Source organism: Myxine glutinosa, chromosome 7 (genome assembly GCF_964187855.1).
Source record: "Myxine glutinosa chromosome 7, kmMyxGlut1.1, whole genome shotgun sequence".
NCBI lineage: Eukaryota > Metazoa > Chordata > Myxini > Myxiniformes > Myxinidae > Myxine > Myxine glutinosa.
In genome coordinates, this window is record NC_136267.1 from 58,007,715 (window position 1) to 58,028,790 (window position 21,076).

At 46.5% G+C, this 21,076-nt stretch overlaps 1 protein-coding gene across 8 annotated transcripts in view; it reads right to left on the bottom strand.

Annotated features, from left to right (window-relative positions):
- The window catches only part of LOC144888143 (uncharacterized), a 1,118,715-nt gene that overhangs the window by 1,000,516 nt on the left and 97,123 nt on the right, over positions 1-21,076 (bottom strand). For 3 of the 8 annotated variants that reach the window (XM_078781773.1, XM_078781774.1, XM_078781771.1), the window contains exon 1: positions 8,880-9,257. The exons of 4 other annotated variants lie outside the window; for them this stretch is intronic. In XM_078781773.1, coding sequence (XP_078637899.1) covers positions 8,880-9,041 — 162 coding nt within the window. In that variant the 5' untranslated portion in view covers positions 9,042-9,257. Of the gene's footprint in view, positions 1-8,879; positions 9,258-21,076 lie in introns of those variants that run through there. One more of the 8 variants, XM_078781772.1, reaches the window with a different exon arrangement.

A 21,076-nucleotide genomic window follows, 5' to 3' on the forward strand; every position in this document is an offset into this window, starting at 1 on the left:
CACAAGAAGGGTGGAAAGGCAGGAGGTGGATGGCTGGAGGGAGAGGAAGGTCCAAGGGGGTCCCGCAGCACAACCGGCGCGTTGAGCAGCCGCCGTTCCTTCACGGCCCTGCTCCAAACCGCCGTTCAGGCCCCCAAGCTGCTGTTGTGGCTGCTGTGGACGTCGCGTGCTTTGCCAGGCCTTGTCCGACTCGTCTGGTCCAAACCCTCAACTCTTTCTTGGTCCGCTCGTTCACTTTTTACCACCGACTCCTCACCGCAACCAACGCAACCAACTGACCACCACCACCGACTCCTCACCGCAACCAACGCAACCAGCTGACCACCGACTCCACTGACTGACTCCTCCACTGACGACCAACTCACGACTCTCTCTCTGCTTCTTGCGTGCGCGCCTTTTATAGCGCCTCCAGCGATCAAGCCGCCGGCCTTCCTGACACGCCCATCGGTGTGCTCACCTCGGCCCTGGTTGGTCACGCGACCCTCTCGCTCCGCCCTTGATGACGACGGGCGGGCACGCCCCTCTTCCCCTCTATGACGAGGTGGAGACACGCCTTTCTTCTCCGACCCTGCCTCGTGGTCAATGGCGGTTATTGGAGGGGAGGTAATTGGCAATCGAGGGTTGGCAATCACCAGAGGGGATGTAAAAGGGAATGGAGATTTTGGGGATGGGAATGAAAGGGGATCTATTCTCTTTCACTGGTGCAATGGAGTACTTCAATTAATGGGAGACACAGCCTTACTCTAAAACACAGAATAAGAGATAACTATCAAACAGGGGTATTCTATTATTTGGCTGATGTGTATGCTTGTGGACTAATTATGGGATGCCCTTTCACCTTTACACAGCTCCGGAGGTAGGGGGGCGCAGAATAAACAATAATAATAATAATACAGCACACAATCAAAAAAATACAGTCCTCATCTCCGCAACACTGCACCCTCCTCCTCTTAGGCACGTCCCGGGCCTACAACTTTTATTTAGTGTGACACGTAGGTGTAGTTCCCTCTACTTTTAACCTGACCCTGAGTGCGACAGTTTTAAAACATAAATAAATGTGTCCCGCTGCTCCATTGCACCCTGCCTAACAGACTTACGCCCACATTTAACCGAATTGCGGAATGGTCTTCAAACTATACACTGACGGTGGGGAGCATTATTTACAATGACTCTGCTTTTATTTACAAAACTAACCCAGGACCTGTGATTGTTCTTTCTGGGGGGGAGACAGTCTGCTCTGCATCGACGCACTATGAAAGCACCCAAAAACGCACCAATACAAGCACCCTCAAGCACCAATCGGTGCAGTCACCATAGTTCATCAGTGTTCAATCAAAATAAAATCAACAACCCCTAACCCTGCAGGTGATCTCTTGCTCTTCGGCTCCCTCTGCTGGTTATTATTATTTGGTCTTCCAGATGTTGTCATTCTTTCATTTTCTTACTGGCGGCCTATTTGCAATAAAGTGTGCCCAATGTGTCCTTTTTTATTTTCGTTATTTATGGCCCACAGGGCCGACTACGTGTGGTTCACCTGTGGGGCATCGGTGCCCTGTGGCCAAGGTCCGCCAGCAAGATTTCGGGCCCTCATGGCCGGTTCCAGCAGAGGGGCCATGCCCCAACCCATGGGGTCCATAAGTGGTGCTCGGCCACAGGCATGTGGTCCATAATGTGGTGCATCGATGCAGACAGCTGGTTCTGGGAATTTCGGGCGCACAATGGCCGACCCACGCACGCTCCCCTCGGCGCCCAATGGCGCACAGGTCATGTGGGAGACAAAAGGGGAAAGACAAATGAGCGAGGGGTAAGGTCACAAGGGTACATATCAATAAGGCAATGCAAGGCGAAATGCGTACGGAGGGCGAAGTGAGAAAGCTCGTCCCTACCGTACGTCACCCCCCTGTCACCTACCCTACCCTTGCCCTTACCCCATATGTACAAAAATCTACACATTACCAATCCGTCGCTACTGTCACGTCTCCCCATATTTCCTCTATACCAAATTCGTCACCACAATCCCTCTATCCAAAATTTGCCATCACCCAATTCGTCATCAATCCTCATAAGGAGGAAAAGATGGAACATCAAGCACAATGTCACACCCACGTCATGATGCGTCTCACATTCCAAACATTTGCATCAAAAATAATAAAAACATGGCATGGTGTGGAGTTACCTCATCTCAGGTGAGTGGATGCAGATGGTGCGAGGAGACTTCATCCTAACTACTTTCTAAATGACATTAACACACTTTACACTACCCGGGGTCTCTCCCTGCCAATCCATTGGCCAACTTACACTATGGGTTCTAAAAACCAATTCCCATTGACCAAACTGTGGTGCTTCTCAATTTGGGGTCTCACTCCCCCGATTCATCTCCCGGTGCCCTCGCACAATTTCTGGGCTGCGACGTGTAGCTCTCCCAGCAGGTCTACCCACCTGCACACCTCCACCACTGCAGTTGCCACCCGAGCTTACCTAGCTCCTCACCCTAACCTAACTAACTGGGGAAGGCCCTCTCCTGGCTCTGTCACCCCTTGGTGCCCTCTGGCACTGGGCTACCCGGGTCTGTCCTCCGGATCCTCGGGCCCCATCCACAACAACTACTACCAGCTCCCAGAGCCCACCTGCGGCCTCACCTGGCCGACATCCTCACAGTGGTGGAGCGCCCAACCAACTACACACACTAACAGGCTATACGCCCAGCCATTTCCACAACACTAATGCACCCATCCAAAGACCATTCTTTCACCCGCACCACAGATGCCAATATTCAACCACAATTTACCTGTACCCTCTACCTAACACTTACTCTACCCGCCCCGGGTATCCGTGATGGGGGTCCACTCTTCCCCCATTCACACCTTCGCACCACCCACTCCACTCCACACTTTCCACCATACTCACTCCACGACCATCCATTCCAATACTCCATTTATTCCACACTACCATTTATTCCACACAGCCACATACACCTGTTGTTGCACACCTGTGCAATCCCCTGGTGCCACCTGCACCCTCCTCCTCTTCCTGGACCAGTTGGTCAACACAACACGCAATCACCACTACTCCCTCATACATTGCTCCACACACCTGTTCAGTTGCACACCTGTGCAATCACACCTGTTCAATTCTCAACCACACGGCATCATCTCATCTAACTACTCCCCTCTGAAACTTGCGCTTCCCAGTCGTCCCTTTAAACTATTGCGCTCCCACGTCATTATCATCCACACTAAACTACCTGCGTCCCCACTGCAGGTATCAGTCACTAACTAAACTTAACGTTACCTAATGTCATCTTCGCTAGATCCCTACACACGATATATCCTAACCCACCCGGGCTAGTTTTCACTGCCATCAACCCCATAATCTATAGCGCATTTGCCCCACCCGTTGTGAGGGATGGTGGATTTGCCATCCCACCACATCGGGGAGGTCCTACTATCAATTTGGCACACCAAATTTCAGCCAATCAAAAATTTTCCATTTACTGCCAATTCTACCCACTATTATAAATTTCGTATCAAATCACTATCACTATCACCATCATCACAGTCCACTATATCCTAGCCTCGGTGCGTCGTGACATCATTAAACTCGGTTCGTAAAGCCGAGCAATGAATTCGGGTGGTTTGGTCGCCTGCAGGTTGAATCCGTCCGGCTTTCGGTTCAAGGGAGGTGGTTTGGTTGGACCGAGGTTCCACGCACCATCTCGGCGCGGCACCTTGCGGTCCCGGGCCCGATGGCTCAATCTCCCCTGGTCGGAACCCCGTCCCCACGAGGGGGCACCGTACCGCTTCCTCCCACTCGCCCTTGAACCGGACCGGCGCCTCGCCCGCCAAGGACCGGACTCGACCGTGCGGGGCGGGGCCAAGCCCGAATCGGCAACGACGCTTCGAAGAGAAGCGACGCAGCATCGACCCGCGCCGGGCCTCGCACCCAACAAAGCACACCGCGCCCCGAGTGCTCGCATCGGCTATCCGTCGCCCTAACCGCTAACCCGGTTACCGTCGATGCTTTACTTGCATGCTCACACGCATACGCTACCCCTTTCACCCTCACAAAACCCGGCGTTCCAACGCCGTCCGTACATTCCACCAACGCTCTCCCTGTTACACACCACACCTCTCGCGCACACTCATGCGCACACTTTGGTCCACACCTCTCCTCCGTTACGTCCTCCGTAACACTCACCATGGGCGTGCACTCTTGCATCCACCCACTAACGTGCTCACATGGGCTCTCCCACACCCGCGCTACCACTAACTCAGGTGTGCTTCCTCGCACACCCTCAACCATTCCAAGCATGCATTCTCGCACCCGCTCCACCACCAACTCACTCCTCGTGTCACACTCTGTACACCCCGACGTGCATTCTCGCTCGCACTCGGTTTCACTCCCACACTTTATAACACACCCACTCGCCGACGCACACTTTTTCCTCACACGCGTGCCATTTCCACTCACACGGGACCCTTCACCAACGCCCGGATGCTTCCTCGATCCCAAGCGCGCGACAATTCTTTTGTCGCTAAACATCCTCTTACAAAATCTCCCAGCACAATACACAACAGCACGTCTCACCTTCGGGGTTCTTCTTCCTCCCTGCACCAAAACCTGCAAACTTCCATTTGGATTAGCGAGTAGGGCATCAGGATGTGCATTTAGACTTTGAGCAATTTCCATTCCTTCCTCCGATTGTTGCTCTTTTAACTTTAAGTCCCCGGTCTCTCCAATTTCAACTATACCCATAATTTCTTTGTTCACCTCGACGACCGTTGGCTTTAATAAAATTCCCTCTACCTCATCGGTCGCCGGCTTTTCCAAACCCCATGTCGCGATTTCTACCCCCGTCATTGTACCCGTGCTTTCCTCCGCTTCGCTCAACCGGCACTTCTCGACCCGCGTTAACTCCTCGTGCACCCTTGGGACCCTTTCGCCCAACTTGCGGTCTCTGTCCCTCTGCTCCCGTGCCTCTCTATCGGCCCTCATTCCGTTCGTTGTTGCTTCAATTTGGTTTCCCAATTCGTTCGTTATTGCTTCAATTTGGTTTCCCAATTTGTTTAACAATCGCTCACTGTTAGCCTTCCTTTCGTCCCTCATTTGCTCAATATGAGCATCCATTTTTGCCATCAATTGGTCCATAAAAAATCGCATGTACCCTGGTATCTCCGGCTCGGCTGCCGCGACCACGTGCGCAGCGCCATTTGGTGCTGCTTCGGTCACGGGTGCGGCAAAATTTGGTGCCGCTACACCCCCGTGCGCGAGGACGCCATTTTGCGCGCCTGATACTCCCTCAACCGCCTCCTCATTGCTCCCCTCCATTTGATCCTGGGTTACTCCTAACCCCTCTATCTCTCCCACCGGCATCCCGTCGCCTTGACCAGCCATGGCGCGATTTCAAAGTTCAGGTTTTGTAAAACAAAACAAATTTCGGCCGCTCCAAATTTTGACCAAATTTTTTTTTTTTAGATGTTTTTTAAAAATTTGGTTCGGGCCCCGAATCTCACTCCCAGACACCAATTGTTACTGATCGCGGTTTAGATGGTATGATGGGCCGAGCGGATGGTCCAACCGCGACCGAACAGTTATTCCCCGATTAGAACCCGATTCCACCCAAACGTTGGCCGGATCGCACCGCAGCTATTCAATAGGGAAAAGACAAAGGCGACACGGATGTGAGGAAGAAGAAGAAGAAGAAAACAAAAAGGTTGGAAATACTACTAAATTTATTCCTACTATTTACATGCTCAAAGTAACCAAGGAGAAGGAAAGATAATAAAATAATATACAGAAGGATCAGAGACACAGTGCAATTATTAGCTTATACAGACTTAATTAACCCTGGGACAGAACAAACAAAACAAACTCACGTACACAAGAAGGGTGGAAAGGCAGGAGGTGGATGGCTAGAGGGAGAGGAAGGTCCAAGGGGGTCCCGCAGCACAACCGGCGCGTTGAGCAGCCGCCGTTCCTTCACGGCCCTGCTCCAAACCGCCGTTCAGGCCCCCAAGCTGCTGTTGTGGCTGCTGTGGACGTCGCGTGCTTTGCCAGGCCTTGTCCGACTCGTCTGGTCCAAACCCTCAACTCTTTCTTGGTCCGCTCGTTCACTCTTTACCACCGACTCCTCACCGCAATCAACGCAACCAACTGACCACCACCACCGACTCCTCACCGCAACCAACGCAACCAGCTGACCACCGACTCCACTGACTGACTCCTCCACTGACGACCAACTCACGACTCTCTCTCTGCTTCTTGCGTGCGCGCCTTTTATAGCGCCTCCAGCGATCAAGCCGCCGGCCTTCCTGACACGCCCATCGGTGTGCTCACCTCGGCCCTGGTTGGTCACGCGACCCTCTCGCTCCGCCCTTGATGACGACGGGCGGGCACGCCCCTCTTCCCCTCTATGACGAGGTGGAGACACGCCTTTCTTCTCCGACCCTGCCTCGTGGTCAATGGCGGTTATTGGAGGGGAGGTAATTGGCAATCGAGGGTTGGCAATCACCAGAGGGGATGTAAAAGGGAATGGAGATTTTGGGGATGGGAATGAAAGGGGATCTATTCTCTTTCACTGGTGCAATGGAGTACTTCAATTAATGGGAGACACAGCCTTACTCTAAAACACAGAATAAGAGATAACTATCAAACAGGGGTATTCTATTATTTGGCTGATGTGTATGCTTGTGGACTAATTATGGGATGCCCTTTCACCTTAACACAGCTCCGGAGGTAGGGGGGCACAGAATAAACAATAATAATAATAATACAGCACACAATCAAAAAAATACAGTCCTCATCTCCGCAACAATATATATCGATACACACACGCACATGTATAGTGACCACAAAAACAGCAGGCAAACAATTTAATGAACCTTTTTTTTATTTAAAATGACACGTTCTTTGCTACACATTTGCTTCACATGAAGCATGATCACCATGCAAAGTTTCAAATGGATATCTTTAATGTCATCAATTTGATTGAGGTTACAGCACATGCTCCGGATGTTGGCCTTTACGCCACGTGCACACTTGGATTCGATGGGAAAAATGGTTTATTACTCTTACACTTTCGGCTACAGTGGTTGAACAGATTTTGTCAGTTATTGCTGTTTTGAGATCATCTGTGGATTACGAACTTCATCTGTAGATGTCGCCCTTAACGCATCTAACCCTGAACTCTCATTCTTGTTGAAGGATTTCGTTCTCAGGTAGATTTTGACTGAAAACGATATTTGTTTCGTTGCCCAGAGCATGTTAAAAAAAAGCACCTATCTTGACAAAATGTGTTTTTTGGCATTTTGAAAAAATCTGTGTCTGTGCTGTGTCCCCAAAATATTCCTGCAGGACGCACAAGAACTGCCAGCAACCCTCTTCTGGTGAAACTGCCAAAATCAAGACCCTCTGCTCACCTTCACTCATTTATTCTTCTTTTTCCCGCCTCTGGAAGAAACTCCCACACTCTCTTCAATCCGACTCCTCCCTCCAGGTCGTTAAAACAGCAGTTCACCATCATCTGTTATCTTCCCCCATCCAAAACCTTGATCTTTTCTTCCCCCGTTTATACACCCCAAATCCACCTCTTTCAATCTCCGGCTTCATTCCTGAAATTCCTAGTGGTGTCAATTTGTTTTTTACCGTGTAACCCTTCCCTCCCCCAGCCCTCTCCCTTCCACAGATCTCCCGATGTCCCTGATCTCTACTGTTGTGCTTGTGTACTTCCTTCTCCCCATATTGTCTGCCCCTCCCTTTATTGTTTTATGTGACCGTTTATGTTTTTTGTGTTTTATGTGCTAATGTGCGTTTAATGTGCTAATGTGCGTTTAATGTGCTAGCTCTTACACGAGCCTCAATCTTGTACACAAAAAAAAAAATCCCCAAAATTTTTTTAATTTCCTGACGACACACGAACTCCACTTTGCACTCATGCAAAGAATAAGAGGATATTAGGAATATGCAGGAAGTTATTAGAAGTAAAGTTGGTACCATGTTTGGCTGGTCACCATCCGTTCACATCCGGTTAGGGTTAGGGTCACCATCCGGTTAGGGTTAGGGTTAGGGTTAGGGTTAGGGTTAGGGTTGTTAGGGTTAGGGTTAGGGTTAGGGTTAGGGTTAGGGTTAGGGTTAGGGTTAGGGTTAGGGTTGTTGTTAGGGTTAGGGTTAGGGTTAGGGTTAGGGTTAGGGTTAGGGTTAGGGTTAGGGTTAGGGTTAGGGTTAGGGGATTTAAACTGGGATTTAAAAAAATATTTGATGAAAAAAAAGCTCACGATTATGCCATGCAATGCACCGATAAAGAAAGTTCAAGCAATTTGCTTACGATGATGTTGAAATTTGAGTGAGAAATATTCGAAATTTTAAAAAGTTTCAACAAACGCACGTTAAGCGCTGGTTCAAACCAATCTATCAGTTCATGTTTGCATCATAGTACATACTTGATCCAAGTTTGATTTAAATCCATTCGGCCATTTTCAGGTTATCGCAGCAACAAAAACCTATCACGGACGGACAGACGGAAAACCCAAGAACATAATGCCTCTGGCGACTTCCTCAGCAGAGGCAGAAAGAGAACACACAGACACGCACGCACGCACACACTGACTTCAGATTATTTACCATGAAGGGCTGGCTGTACAATAGTGCACATAATTTTGTCTCACTTTGCATTCTTGACATTTTGGGATACGACTTCATTGATGACATCATTTGCATTACACAGTGCACAAGATTTCATCATTGCTGTGTTTGTATAGGATGCAAACTTGTACATTTCATCATTGTAAGATCAAGTATTTAAATAATCACGTGGATAAACAGACACCGTGTGGTAACAGTGAATGACACGTCTCTTTGAAGAAATGTCAAAAAACACTCACCACAGCAATTTCCCTGTGCTGGTTTCCTGTAATGTGCCCAATGATAATTGACTGCACAAGCTTGACATCACATATTCTACACGAGTAGTACGGAGCTTCAGAGGGATTTTTCGTGGAAAAGTGAAGGGTGATGTAATGCATCCCTGAGAATGAGAGAAGCATGGGCAGCAACGTTTATTGCCAATTTGACTTTGCTAATTTATGTTTTTAAAATATGCACAAATACAATGAATCATCCTGTTTCACGCTCTCCCCTTTCTGACATGTCTGGGCACCCACGGCATGCACGCTGTTCCCGAATGTGTTCTTGTTTTCGGAAATCAACAATTTAATAAGCATCACAAGACTATTTTACATGCAACTGGCTGTTTACCTCTCCTACAAGTCGGCACAGAATGTGAATATGAAGTTGAGTTCAACTTCAACTGAGTGTACACATGGATTGGTGTATAATGACAGAAAACATCACATCATATCCACATCTACAGTGCCTTCAGAAAGTATTCACACCCCTTGTCTTTTTGCACATTTTGTTGTGTTACAGCCTGAATTCAACATGGATTAAACTTTAAACATTATAATTTAAACATTAAAAATGATGACATTCGACATTAAAAATGGATTTAAAATGGCTTAAAGCTGGCCTCCAACGCCAGTCGCCGACTGGGCATCCTCCGTCGTGCGAAGTCCTTCCTTGGCACACCTGAGCTCCTCACCACATACAAGGCTTTCATCCACAGCTCAATGAAATACTGCTCTCTGCTCTGGGCTGGTGCTCCTGCCTCACACCGAGCTCAGCTTCACGCTGTTGAAACCAAAGCTTTCAGAATCATTGGAATCTCCCGCGATGAAGCTGATTCTGAGGACCTTTCACTCACTCACCGCAGGTAGATTGGTGGTCTTTCTGTCTTCTCCCGACTCCTCTCCAGCCTCGCTCCCCCAGCTCTGTCTGTGCTGTCCCCCAAATATTCCTACAGGTCACACAAGATCAGCCAGCAACCCTCTTCGGGTGAAACTGCCAAAATCAAGACTCTCTGCTCACTTTCACTCTTTCATTCCTCATTTCTCCCGCCTCTGGGACAAACTCCCTCACTCTCTTCAATCCCACTCCTCCCTCCAGGTCTTTAAAACAGCTGTTCACCATCATCTCTCATCTTCCCCCATCCAAAACCTTGATCTTTTCTACCCCTGTTAATTCACCCCAGATCCACTTTTTTAAAATTCTGACTTCTTTCCTGGAAGTCCTGGTAGTGTCCATGTGTTTTATACCTCTCCTACCCCTTCCAACCCCCTTCCCATGCCTCCTCCCCCCAAGCCCTTTCCCTCCCACAGATCTCCCGATGTCCCTGCTCTCAAATGTTGTACTTGGATGCTTCCATCTCTCTCCCCATCTTGTATCCCGCTCCCTTTATTATATGTTTTATGTGTCCTTTTTTTTTTTTTAGACGAATGTTAGCTCTTACACGAGCCTCGATCTTGTACACACAAAAAAAAAAAAACCTTCAGGTCTTCAGGTCATTCGACAGATTCTCAATGCGATTTTCGTCTGGGCTTTGGCTGGGCCACTCAAGGACTTTCACATTCTTGTTCTGAAGGCATTCTAGTGTTGCTTTGGTTGCATGACCCCAGAACATAAATATTCGTTGCAGTCTCAGGTCTTTTGCACTCTGAAGCAGGTTCTCCTCAATAATGTTCCTGTATTTGGATCCATTCACTGTTCCCTATATCCTCAAGTCTCCAAATCCCTGCCGATGAAAAGCATCCCCATGGCATTGTTCTGCCACCACAATGCTTCTCTTTGGGATGGTGTTAGGTGGGTGATTAGCTGCGCTAGATTTCCGCCAGACAAAGCGCCTTGAATTCAGACCAAAGTTCAATTTTCGTCTCATCAGACCAAATAATCTTTTGCGTCATGCTCCAAAGAGTCTTTCACGTGCCTTTTTTCAACCTCCAGGTGTGCTGCACCAAATGTCCAGACCATTGCAGCCAGCATTTCACAAATCTCCCCATCAAGCTCATCTGCATATCAACATCCTCCTTCAGTTCATTCATTCTCCTTCTATTCACCCTCTTCACTCCTGCAATCCTTCTGCCCCAGTTATTCTCACAAACCGGCAGCCTCTGTTGTTGTCTCTGTCAGTGCCACGGTCTCCAGACCGTAAAGGTAGGCTGGTGGTACACAGGACATCTGAACCTTTCCTTTGAATATCCATGAAAGCTTTCTGTTTGCCATTACATCCTTCACACTCCTCCATGCATTCGCACCCACCTGAATCCCACTCCATACCTCTGCCTCTGACTTACAATCCCCGTTCACCATTCCACCCAGATACTCAAACCTATTTCCTTTTCTGATCAACTTCCCCACCAAACTGATATTCATTTATTTTCTCTGCTGCCCAACCCACATTACCTCTGTCTTCTCCATACTCATTTTCAGCCCATGTTTCTCAAATGCATTCTTCCACTTCACCAGTACTTCCTGCATCTCCCACCCACTCTCCAGCACAAGAGCCAGATCTCCCGCATAAAATATCCTCCCCAGAATATCTAGGTTCATGTTTACGATGCTTACCTTTCAACTTCGCAACTCCATCACCATGATAAACAGGAGTGGGCTGAGAGCTCTTCCCTGCCTCAAACCGATGTTCACTTTGAACTCTTCCGACATCCATGCCAGAACCAACCAAAACTCTTACATTCGTTCTCTTATACATCCCTTCCACCGACATAACTTCTGCTTCCGGCACTCCTATCCATCTTAGTGTCGCCATCACCATCTCTCTTGGGACAGTGGCATCGGCTTGAAATCCCAATGACATTTTAACTTGCACCTCCAAACTCTTTTCCACCAGCTGTCTCAACACAAACATCACATCTGTCGTTCACCTTTCATTTCTAAACCACTGCTGCTCTTCCCTGATCTCCTCCACACTCTACCATGTCCTCTTGTCCAGAATCCTCTCCAGCACCTTGATGACATGACGAAGGAGTGTAATGCGCCCCTCTACTTCCACAGATCTTGAACATCCTCTCTTCCCCTTCCAGATCGGCACAATTAACCCTGTCCTCCACTCCTCCAGTATTGACCCATCTCTCATACACACATTCAAAAACCTTTTCATCCAGCTGACTTTGACCTCTCCGACTGCAATTATCATCTCTGTGTGCACCTCATCTGGAGCCCTTCCCTTTCATATGCTCTTCAATCCCGTCCGCAATTCCTCTTCTGCGGTCTCCACCACCTCCACTTTCCCCTCCACAAAACTCAGTAGCTCAAGCTCGTCATTGCTTCCTCCTCGGTTCAACAGCTCTTTGAAATATCCTTCCCATATCTTCAATACTGCACCCCTCTCTGTCACTGGCCTCCAGCCTCCATCCTTAATCACTGCCCCCCACCCCCTTCATGTCCTTGCTGTCCTCATCCCTGTCACGAGCCAATTTGTAGATTATCTTCCTCCCATCATCCTCTTGCAACTGGTTGTGCACCTCATCTTCCATATCCTTCCCCACCTTGTCCACAGCTCTCCTTTTGCTGCTCGATTCTTCTGCCTGTGCAGGTGCAGCAACCCTGCATCCACTGCCTCCCTCCATCCTTAATTGTAACTATCCGAAACCTCCTTTTTATTAACTGCCTTCGCTACTTCCTCCGCCCATCAAACCTAGTGTTTATCCCTCAATGATGCACCCTTGCCTGACGTCCTTCCACACAACACGTCTGCAATTTCTCTAAATACCTATCTATACTTCTTACACCCATTCTCCAAAACTTCCGCTTCCTTGCTAAGTTGCTCATACCTGGCCCTCACCCTCGCCTTGTACTCCATGGCGACGTTTCCCCTGCACTTCCCCCTCCTAATCCTTCCTGAGTCGTTCCATGTTCTTTCCATTTCCTAATGATGGAGCTCACTGTGCTCTTGGGAAGTTTCAACCCTCCAGAATTTTTTTTATACCTTTCCCCAGATCTGCACCTCACAATTCTATGTTGTAGTTCTACGGATCACTCCTTGGACTTCATCGTTGAGTATCTGCTCTGACATGCAGTATCAACTGTGGAATCTTATATAGAAAGGTGTGTTTTTTCCTAAATCATGTCTAATGAATTTAATTGGCCACAGGTGGACTCCAATCAAGTTGTTGAGACATCTCAAGGATGATCAAAGAAAATTGGATGCACCTGAGCTCAATTTGGAGTGTCATAGCAAAGGGGTTGAATACTTGGTAACTCAAGGCCTCCAAGGATGGAGGTCCTCAATGCCAAACAGGAAATTAGAGCTGTCTCCCTTGACATATCACATGCCTTCGATACGGTCTGGCACCCCGCTCTGCTCACCAAACTCTCCTCTGTTGGTATCCATGGAAATCTCCACGCATGGCTGGCAGACTTCCTCTCTAGTCGTAGTCAACGTGTGGCCCTGAATGGGTTTCTCTCATCTCCTCTTCCTGTTCAGGCTGGAGTTCCCCAAGGCAGTGTTCTGGGCCCTGTGCTTTTTCTGGTCTTCATCAATGATCTCTCCGACTCTCTTGAAAATCCTCTCTATCTCTTTGCTGATGACTCTACTCTCTGTCGCGCCATTCTTCATCCCTCAGATCGGCAGTCTGCAGCCTTCTCACTCTCTGCAGACCTGGACAAAATCACAGACTGGGCAAACAAGTGGAACATGTCTTTCAATCCTGACAAATCTCACATTCTTACGATGTCTCTCCGAAAAGACCGACTGGACAACCCTCCCATCTACTTTCTGAATAATCCTCTCCAAGAAGTTCTGTCACTCAAACTTTTGGGTCTCACTATCTGCCATGATCTTTCCTGGGAAACCCACATTTCAAATCTGGCCTCCAAAGCCAGTCGCCGACTGGGCATCCTCCGTCGTGCGAAGTCCTTCCTTGGCACACCTGATCTCCTCACCACGTACAAGGCTTTCATCCGCAGCTCAATGGAATACTGCTCTCCCCTCTGGGCTGGTGCTCCTGCCTCACACCTAGCTCGTCTTCACGCTGTTGAAAGCAAAGCATTCAGAATCATTGGAATCTCCCGCGATGAAGCTAACTCCAAGGGCCTCTCACTCACTCACCGCAGACAGGTTGGTGGTCTTTCCGTCTTCTACCGACTCCTTTCTGGCCTTGCCCCCCCAGCTCTCTCTGGGCTCTGTCCTGCAAATATTCCTACAGGTCGCACAAGATCTGCCTGCAACCCTCTTATGGTTAAACTGCCAAAATCAAGACTCTCTGCTCACCTTCACTCCTTCATTCCTCTTTTCTCTCGCCTCTGGAACAAACTCCCTCACTCTCTTCAATCCCACTCCACCCTCCAGGTCTTTAAAACAGCTGTTCACCACCATCTCTAATCTTCCCCCATCCAAAACCTTGATCTTTTCTATCCCCGATAATTTCACCCCAATTCCACTTTTTGAAATACCAACTTCTGTCCTGGAAGTCCTTGGTGTCCTTGTGTTTTATACTTCTCCCACCCCCCTTCCCACGCCTCCTCCCCCCAAGCCCACTCTCTCCCACACATCTCCCTGCTCTTAAATGTTGTGTGCTCTCAAGTGTTTGTGTGCTTCCCATTCTCTTGTCTTCCGCTCCCTCTTTTTGTGTATTTTGTTTGTCTGGTTGATTTGTTTGTGAAGTGGATGTCAGCTCTATCACGAGCCTCGATTCAGTATACAAAAAAGAAAAAGAAAAAAAAAAAGAAAAGAAAAGGCATTTCAGGTTTTCCTTTTCAATTAATTTGTAAAAATTTCTGGAAAAAAAAACCACTTTGACAATATGGATCAATTTCCACAAAACAAACTCCACTTTCACAATATTTGACAATATGACAATATGGAGCTACAATATGAAAATTAAGTGTAGGTCAGTGCCAAAAGAAAATCTCAATTTAACCCATTGTTAATTCAGTCTGTTGCACAAGAAAATGTGAAAAAGTCAAGGGTGTGAATACTTTCTAAAGACACTGTATATCTTTCGAACTGGGTTACCTGCTGTACCTAAATACTGGAAATGCAATTTGCATGCGTGATTGTGTCTGAATGACATAAATGTCACAACCACACCACGTATACTACCAAATTATACCACATTCAATAGCTCCTTGATACAAAGGGAAGAGGAGGAGGAGGAGGAGAAGATTGGTCAGGACAATGCATGTGTACAAATATCAATATTCACGTACTTTCAAGTTGTTTGCATTCATATATGTAAGATGTGCACACGGGCGGTGTATAGGCTCAGATTTGCTGGTTCATACACCGACGGAGGAAAAAAATAACATCGCCATGAATTATTCAGTCAATCCCGTCCAATATAATTACGTTTTTCGTGTGCAAGTTTTTTGCCACCATTGCCACCTCAGTGCTCGTCTACTAAATAATAATGACATGTCTTTGTAACACTGGAAATACATCAAAACAGTTTTCACATGAGTAAACTATATGTAGGGTATGGCTGCACTCTTTATCCAAGCAGGTTGCGGCAGCATCCCTCTATGCCAATTTGAATATCATAACCAAATCCCTGGTGTTGGTCTAGCGGCTAGGGTGCCGGCTTAGGATCCTAGGGTCCTGGGTTCGAATCCCGGTCGATTGCTGAATTAACGCCAGGGGGGTTGACTCAGCCTGTCATCCTTCCGAGGTCGGCAAATTGAGTACCAGTTCACTGGTATTTCCCTGTTTGTCGTAAAAGGCGGCAAAAAGGGTTGGCGGCAGGAAGGGCATCCGGCCGTAAAACATTGCTTCAAAAAGGGGACCAAAAAACAACAACAACCACGGTTCCCGAAAAAGGCCAACCCCCGCTTTGCGGGGAAAAATGGCCTCTAAAGGTAGTTATTATTATTTATTTTATAACCAATAATCATCTACCTGGAACATGTTTTTAGTGCAAAAAAGATCCGTGTTCTCACTTTGACCCATCATAAGGATGAGCAAAAAAATTCCCCAATGCATTTCCGTGCTCAGCCCAGGAGAGGTAAAGTTACTGGAGTTCCTGGATTGATCAGCTGTCCTTAGAAGATCCTCCGATAAACTGTCCTTGGAAGATCATATCTCAACCGGTCGTCCAAAGCCGGTTGCCACCTTAGAATTTCCTCAGGACCAGTCTTTCTTCAGCTTATAATGATGTACAAAAACATCATCCGGAGTGTCATGGAACATGGCATCTCACACTGAACTGGTGCTGCTGCTTCCCATCTTCCTCCCCTTGATGCCCTGGAATCTTGTCATTGGAATCTCAGGTCAGGAAACTAAGTCTCAGGGTCTGCTGTATGTTCTTGGCAGACAGGTTGTCGGCTTTTCAGTTTATTACAAAAGGTATTCTTTTCTTGCTGCTCACACCCCCTCACCTGCCAGAAACACATTGCATGTGTTCTGCCAGAAACACTTTCCTTGTAATGTTCTCCTCCTCAAGTTTAAACTCCAAGCATATTTCCATTCTTTCATGTCCCTCTTTTATTGCCCATGGCAGGCAATGTCTTCCTGAATCTGTTTTCTTGTGCTCTTCCCCAAAGGATAATATGTCTATTGCAGATTGCCACCTCAGTGTATTTCCCATTTCAACTTATGAGCTTGACGACACCCACTAAGACACTGTTATCACCCTTCGACCGCAATTCCTCTTTTTGTGCTGTGATGCATCCATTTGTTTGTACTGTTTTTGTACTGTTTGTACATTTGTATTCAATGCATCGAATACTATTCCCTCCAATTTAGTCAGGTCAGTCAAATTCAAATTTCAAGTCAAATTTCAGGTCAGTCAAATTAACAAGTCAGGTCAGTCTCTTGACTGCCACTGGTAACCCAGTGCTACATGCCGCATGGTCGGGCAGTCGGTGACTAAACTGGCTACCTACCCTCACTGGCTCGCCAGTGGGGAGGGTGACTGTAACACCCCGCAGGACTAAAAACAATACCTGTCAAAGGGCGGATGAGCTCCCTCTGGGAGCCAACGGCCATCCAGTAAGGAGATGGTGTCTCCAAAAAAACACTCATCCGGTTGGACCAGTTTCTTAGGTAGTAGGTTGAAGGCAGCAACCGTTCAGAGTGGTACAACCGTTCGGACTTAGGAGCGTTAAAGTGGTGCCCGGAACCATCTTACACTCTCCATGTCAGGATTGCTGAATTTTCTTTCTGTCTCACTCAAACTACAGCTACCGGGCAAGCTTTAATCTCTCTCTCTCTCTCTTGCAAACAAACATCATATACTTTTCTTCAAACACTTTTCTTACTCATTTTCACTCCTCACCTTTACATTCTCTCTTTACTTCTCTTTCCTCTTATTTCCTCACATTGTCCAACTAAATATGAAAAAGTCTAAAAAGTTAATGGCCCCTAGTTCCCGGCATTATGGGGTGCGAAGAATCTCCGGTGACCTGCCTGTCTCTGCTACCAACGAGAGGGGGGGGGGGGGGGCTCAGGCAGTAGTAGTATCGGTCCCTCCCAAGACCCTTGCCTTTTGAATGAACATGACTCTATTTTCAATTCATTTCACCAACATTCGTGGTCTTTCTTCAAATCTTTCCTCTGTTGAATATCATCTTACAAGTTACTCTCCTAATATATTGCTTCTCTCAGAGACCCAATTGTCACACAATGTTCTTCTTAACTCCTTTAACATTTCAAACGACAACCTTCACTCACGATTCCGCTTCAAAGGAGGAATGTGCGTCTACTCCAACATCAACACACCTGCTGTACGCCTTGTGGACCTCAAATCTCCAAACTTTGATGTCATCTGGCTTGAGATTTGTCTCCCGACCATCACTGTTTTTCTCTGTTTCACTTACTGCTCTCCCAACTCTACAAACTTCACAGCTTTCTTTGACTATCTTAATTCCTGCCATGAGACCATGACATCCGAACACCCTCAAGCAGAATTCCTCTATTTAGGAGACTTCAATGTACACCACAGGGAGTGGTTGGAATCATCCCACACAGATGTTGGGGGAGTTGAAGCTCTTATATTTTCCATTCTCAATGATTTGGAACAAATCATCACCCACCCTACCCATATTCCAGATCGTCATGACAACTCGTCCAATACTTTGGATTTGTTCTTTACCTCTAATCCGTTGTGTTACAACTACACAATCTCACCTTCAATTGGTTCTTCTGACCACAATCGTGTAAACATCACTTTACTTACCACCACTCCTTCGGCAACTGCTCCGACTAAACGCCAGTGTTGGCATTTCAATAGCGCTGACTGCACTAGTTTACGAAACCTCTTTTCTGACTTTCCCTGAAAAGACTACTGCCTCTCCTCGGCTGATGCCTCTATCTCTGCTGAACGTATAGCTGAGGTTATTGTTGCAGGAATGGAGGCTTATATCCCCTTCTCTTTCAAGTTTACCTCTCCTACCAACTCTTGGTTCAATAATTCCTGCTCTGCAGCCATTTGTACACGAGATTTTTATATTTTTTTTGTATACAAGATCGAGGCTCATGAAAGAGCTAAGATGCTGCATATCTAAGATGCTGCATAAGACGAGATGCTGCATATCGGACATGGAAAAACTCTTCTTCCTCCGACTCACATTCAGCCTTCATATCTGCTAGAAACCATTGCAAACATGTTATTCGTGAGGCGAAGCATTCCTTTATCCAAAAGAAATGTGACAACCTCTCATCTTCTTCCACTAATAGATCTTTCTGGTCATTAGCCAAAAGTATCTCCAACAACTTCTGTCGCTCTACCTTACCTTCACTGTTCCGTTCTCTTTTTGGTTCTCTTTTCTCCTCTAATTCCACTCTGGATGACTCCAACATTCCATCTCCCTCTGATTCACCCCTTACCAATCCGATGACCCTCCCTATAATCTCTTTCCATGCAGTCAAAAAAGTACTCCTCTCTCTGGACACAAGCAAGGCATTCGGACAAGATGGCATTCCTCCTTGTGTCTTGAAGGAGTGTGCTTCTGAACTTGTACCCGTGCTTGCTCGTTTGTTTCGTTTTTGTTTAAAAACCCAAACTTTTCCTCTTTCCTGGAAACATGCCTTAGTGCAGCCTATTTTAAAGAAGGGTGATCGTTCAAACCCTTCCAACTACCGTCCTACTGCTCTGACTTCTACTATTTCCAAAGTCTTTGAATGTCTTCTCAATAACCAATTCCTCAAGCATCTTGAATCCCATAGTCTTCTATCTGACCATCAATATGGCTTTCGCAAGGCAAGATCTACCGGTGATATCCTTTCTTACATTACGAATGTCTGGGCCTCTTCTCTGAGAGATTTTGGGGAATCCTTTGTTGTAGGCCTTGATATCTCAAAAGCCTTTGACAGAGTTTGGCATCGGGGTCTGATATCCAAGCTTCCCTCTTTCGGCTTTCCTCCTTCACTCTACTCTCTCATGTCGAGCTTTCTCTCTGACCGCTCTATCTCTGTAATTGTCTCCCTCCTTCCCTATCAACAGTGGTGGTCCTCAGGGTTCTGTTCTGTCTCCAACACTCTTCCTTCTTTTTATCAATGACCTTCTTTCTTCTACAAATAACCAAATGCACTCATATACTGATGACTCGACGTTGCATTCCTCCACGTTTTTCCCATCTGCCTCATCTTCCCTCAATCGATCTGCATCTCGTTTTATTACAACCACCTCTTTAAATTCGGATTTGGACAAGATTTCCCAGTGGGGCAAATGTAACCAGGTTAAGTCTAATGCTTCTAAAACTCAATTTCTTCCAATATCTCTCTCCAAAACTCCTCTCATCTCTCCAATCTCCTTTGAAAGTTCCACAATTACACCATGTGATAAAATAAACCTACTAGGTATTACCCTAACTTCAAATCTATCCTGGAATCCACACATTACACAAATAGCTAAATCTGCCTTGAAGAAACTGGGAGTCCTGTTCAGATGTCGAAGATTCTTCTCCTCTCAACAGTTGCTTCAACTATATAAAGGATTGATTCGTCCTTGTATAGAGTACTGCTCTCACATATGGGAGGTTCTAGTTCCACATACTTTCCTGGACAGAATTGAATTAAAAGTAATTCGACTTATCAACTCTCCCAATCTGACCTCAAAACTTGACCTGCTCAAATTACGTTACAAAGTTGGCTCTCTTTCTCTTTTCTACAGATATTACTTCGGTTTTTGCTCCCAAGAACTTGCTGCCTGCATACCTCCGCCATTAGCGAGACCACGGATTACTTGACAAGCCACTACATCTCATGATTATTGCGTGGCCATTGGCAACTCAAGGGTGGGCCGTTATGATGTTTGTTTCTTCCCCTCCACTGCCAAACTCTGCAAACTCTTTACCTTCACATGTCTTTCCAAACACTTATGATCTTCCCCTTTTCAAAAAGCAGATTCTCTGCTTTTTCAAAAACTCTGAGACTATTCTCTCCTTCTTTACTTTTCTGTCAATGCAGCTCTTTAAAATGGTCAGGCCTCGATGAGGACGACATAGTCTGTGCCTGGAGCCTTCTACATACAAAAAATAAAAAATAATAAAAAAATTGACTTTCAATTTTCCTTTGACAAAGTATAGTCCTTGAATAATTTCCCAAACAATCTGTCATAATATTTCCTGGGCCAATCACATTTCAATGCTGACCTCATGCGTAGGGCAGTGCCTTGGATTTATTGAAGTAATTTATTGGCCTCTCAGATTCTTACAGAGTACACTGTACAGTGTCTTCGGAAAGTATTCACACCTCTTGACGTTTTTCACATTTTGTTGTGTTACAGCCTGAATTTAAAATGGGATATAATTGAGATTTTTTTTGTCATTGATCTATCTACACATAATACCCCACAATGTCAAAGTGGTTTTTTTGTTTTTTTTAGAAAATTCTACAATTTAATTAAAATGAAAAGCTGAGGTGTCTTGATTCAATCAGTATTCAACCCCTTTGCTATGACGCTCCAAATTTAGCTCAGGTGCATCCAATTTCCTTTGATCATCCTTGAGGGGTCTCTCCAACTTGATTAAAGTCCACCTGTAGCCAATTAAATTGATTGGTCAAGATTTAGAAAGACACACACCTTTCTATATAAGGCCCCACAGTTGACAGTGCATGTCAGAGCAGAAACTCGACCATGAAGTCCAAAGAAATGTACATAGATAGAATTGTGAGGATGCATTGTCTGGGGAAGGGCATAAAGCCATTTCTAGAGTGATCAAAGTTCCCAAGAGCACAGTGAGCTTCATCCTTAGGAAATGGAAAGAATATGGAACCACCCAGACTCTTCCCAGA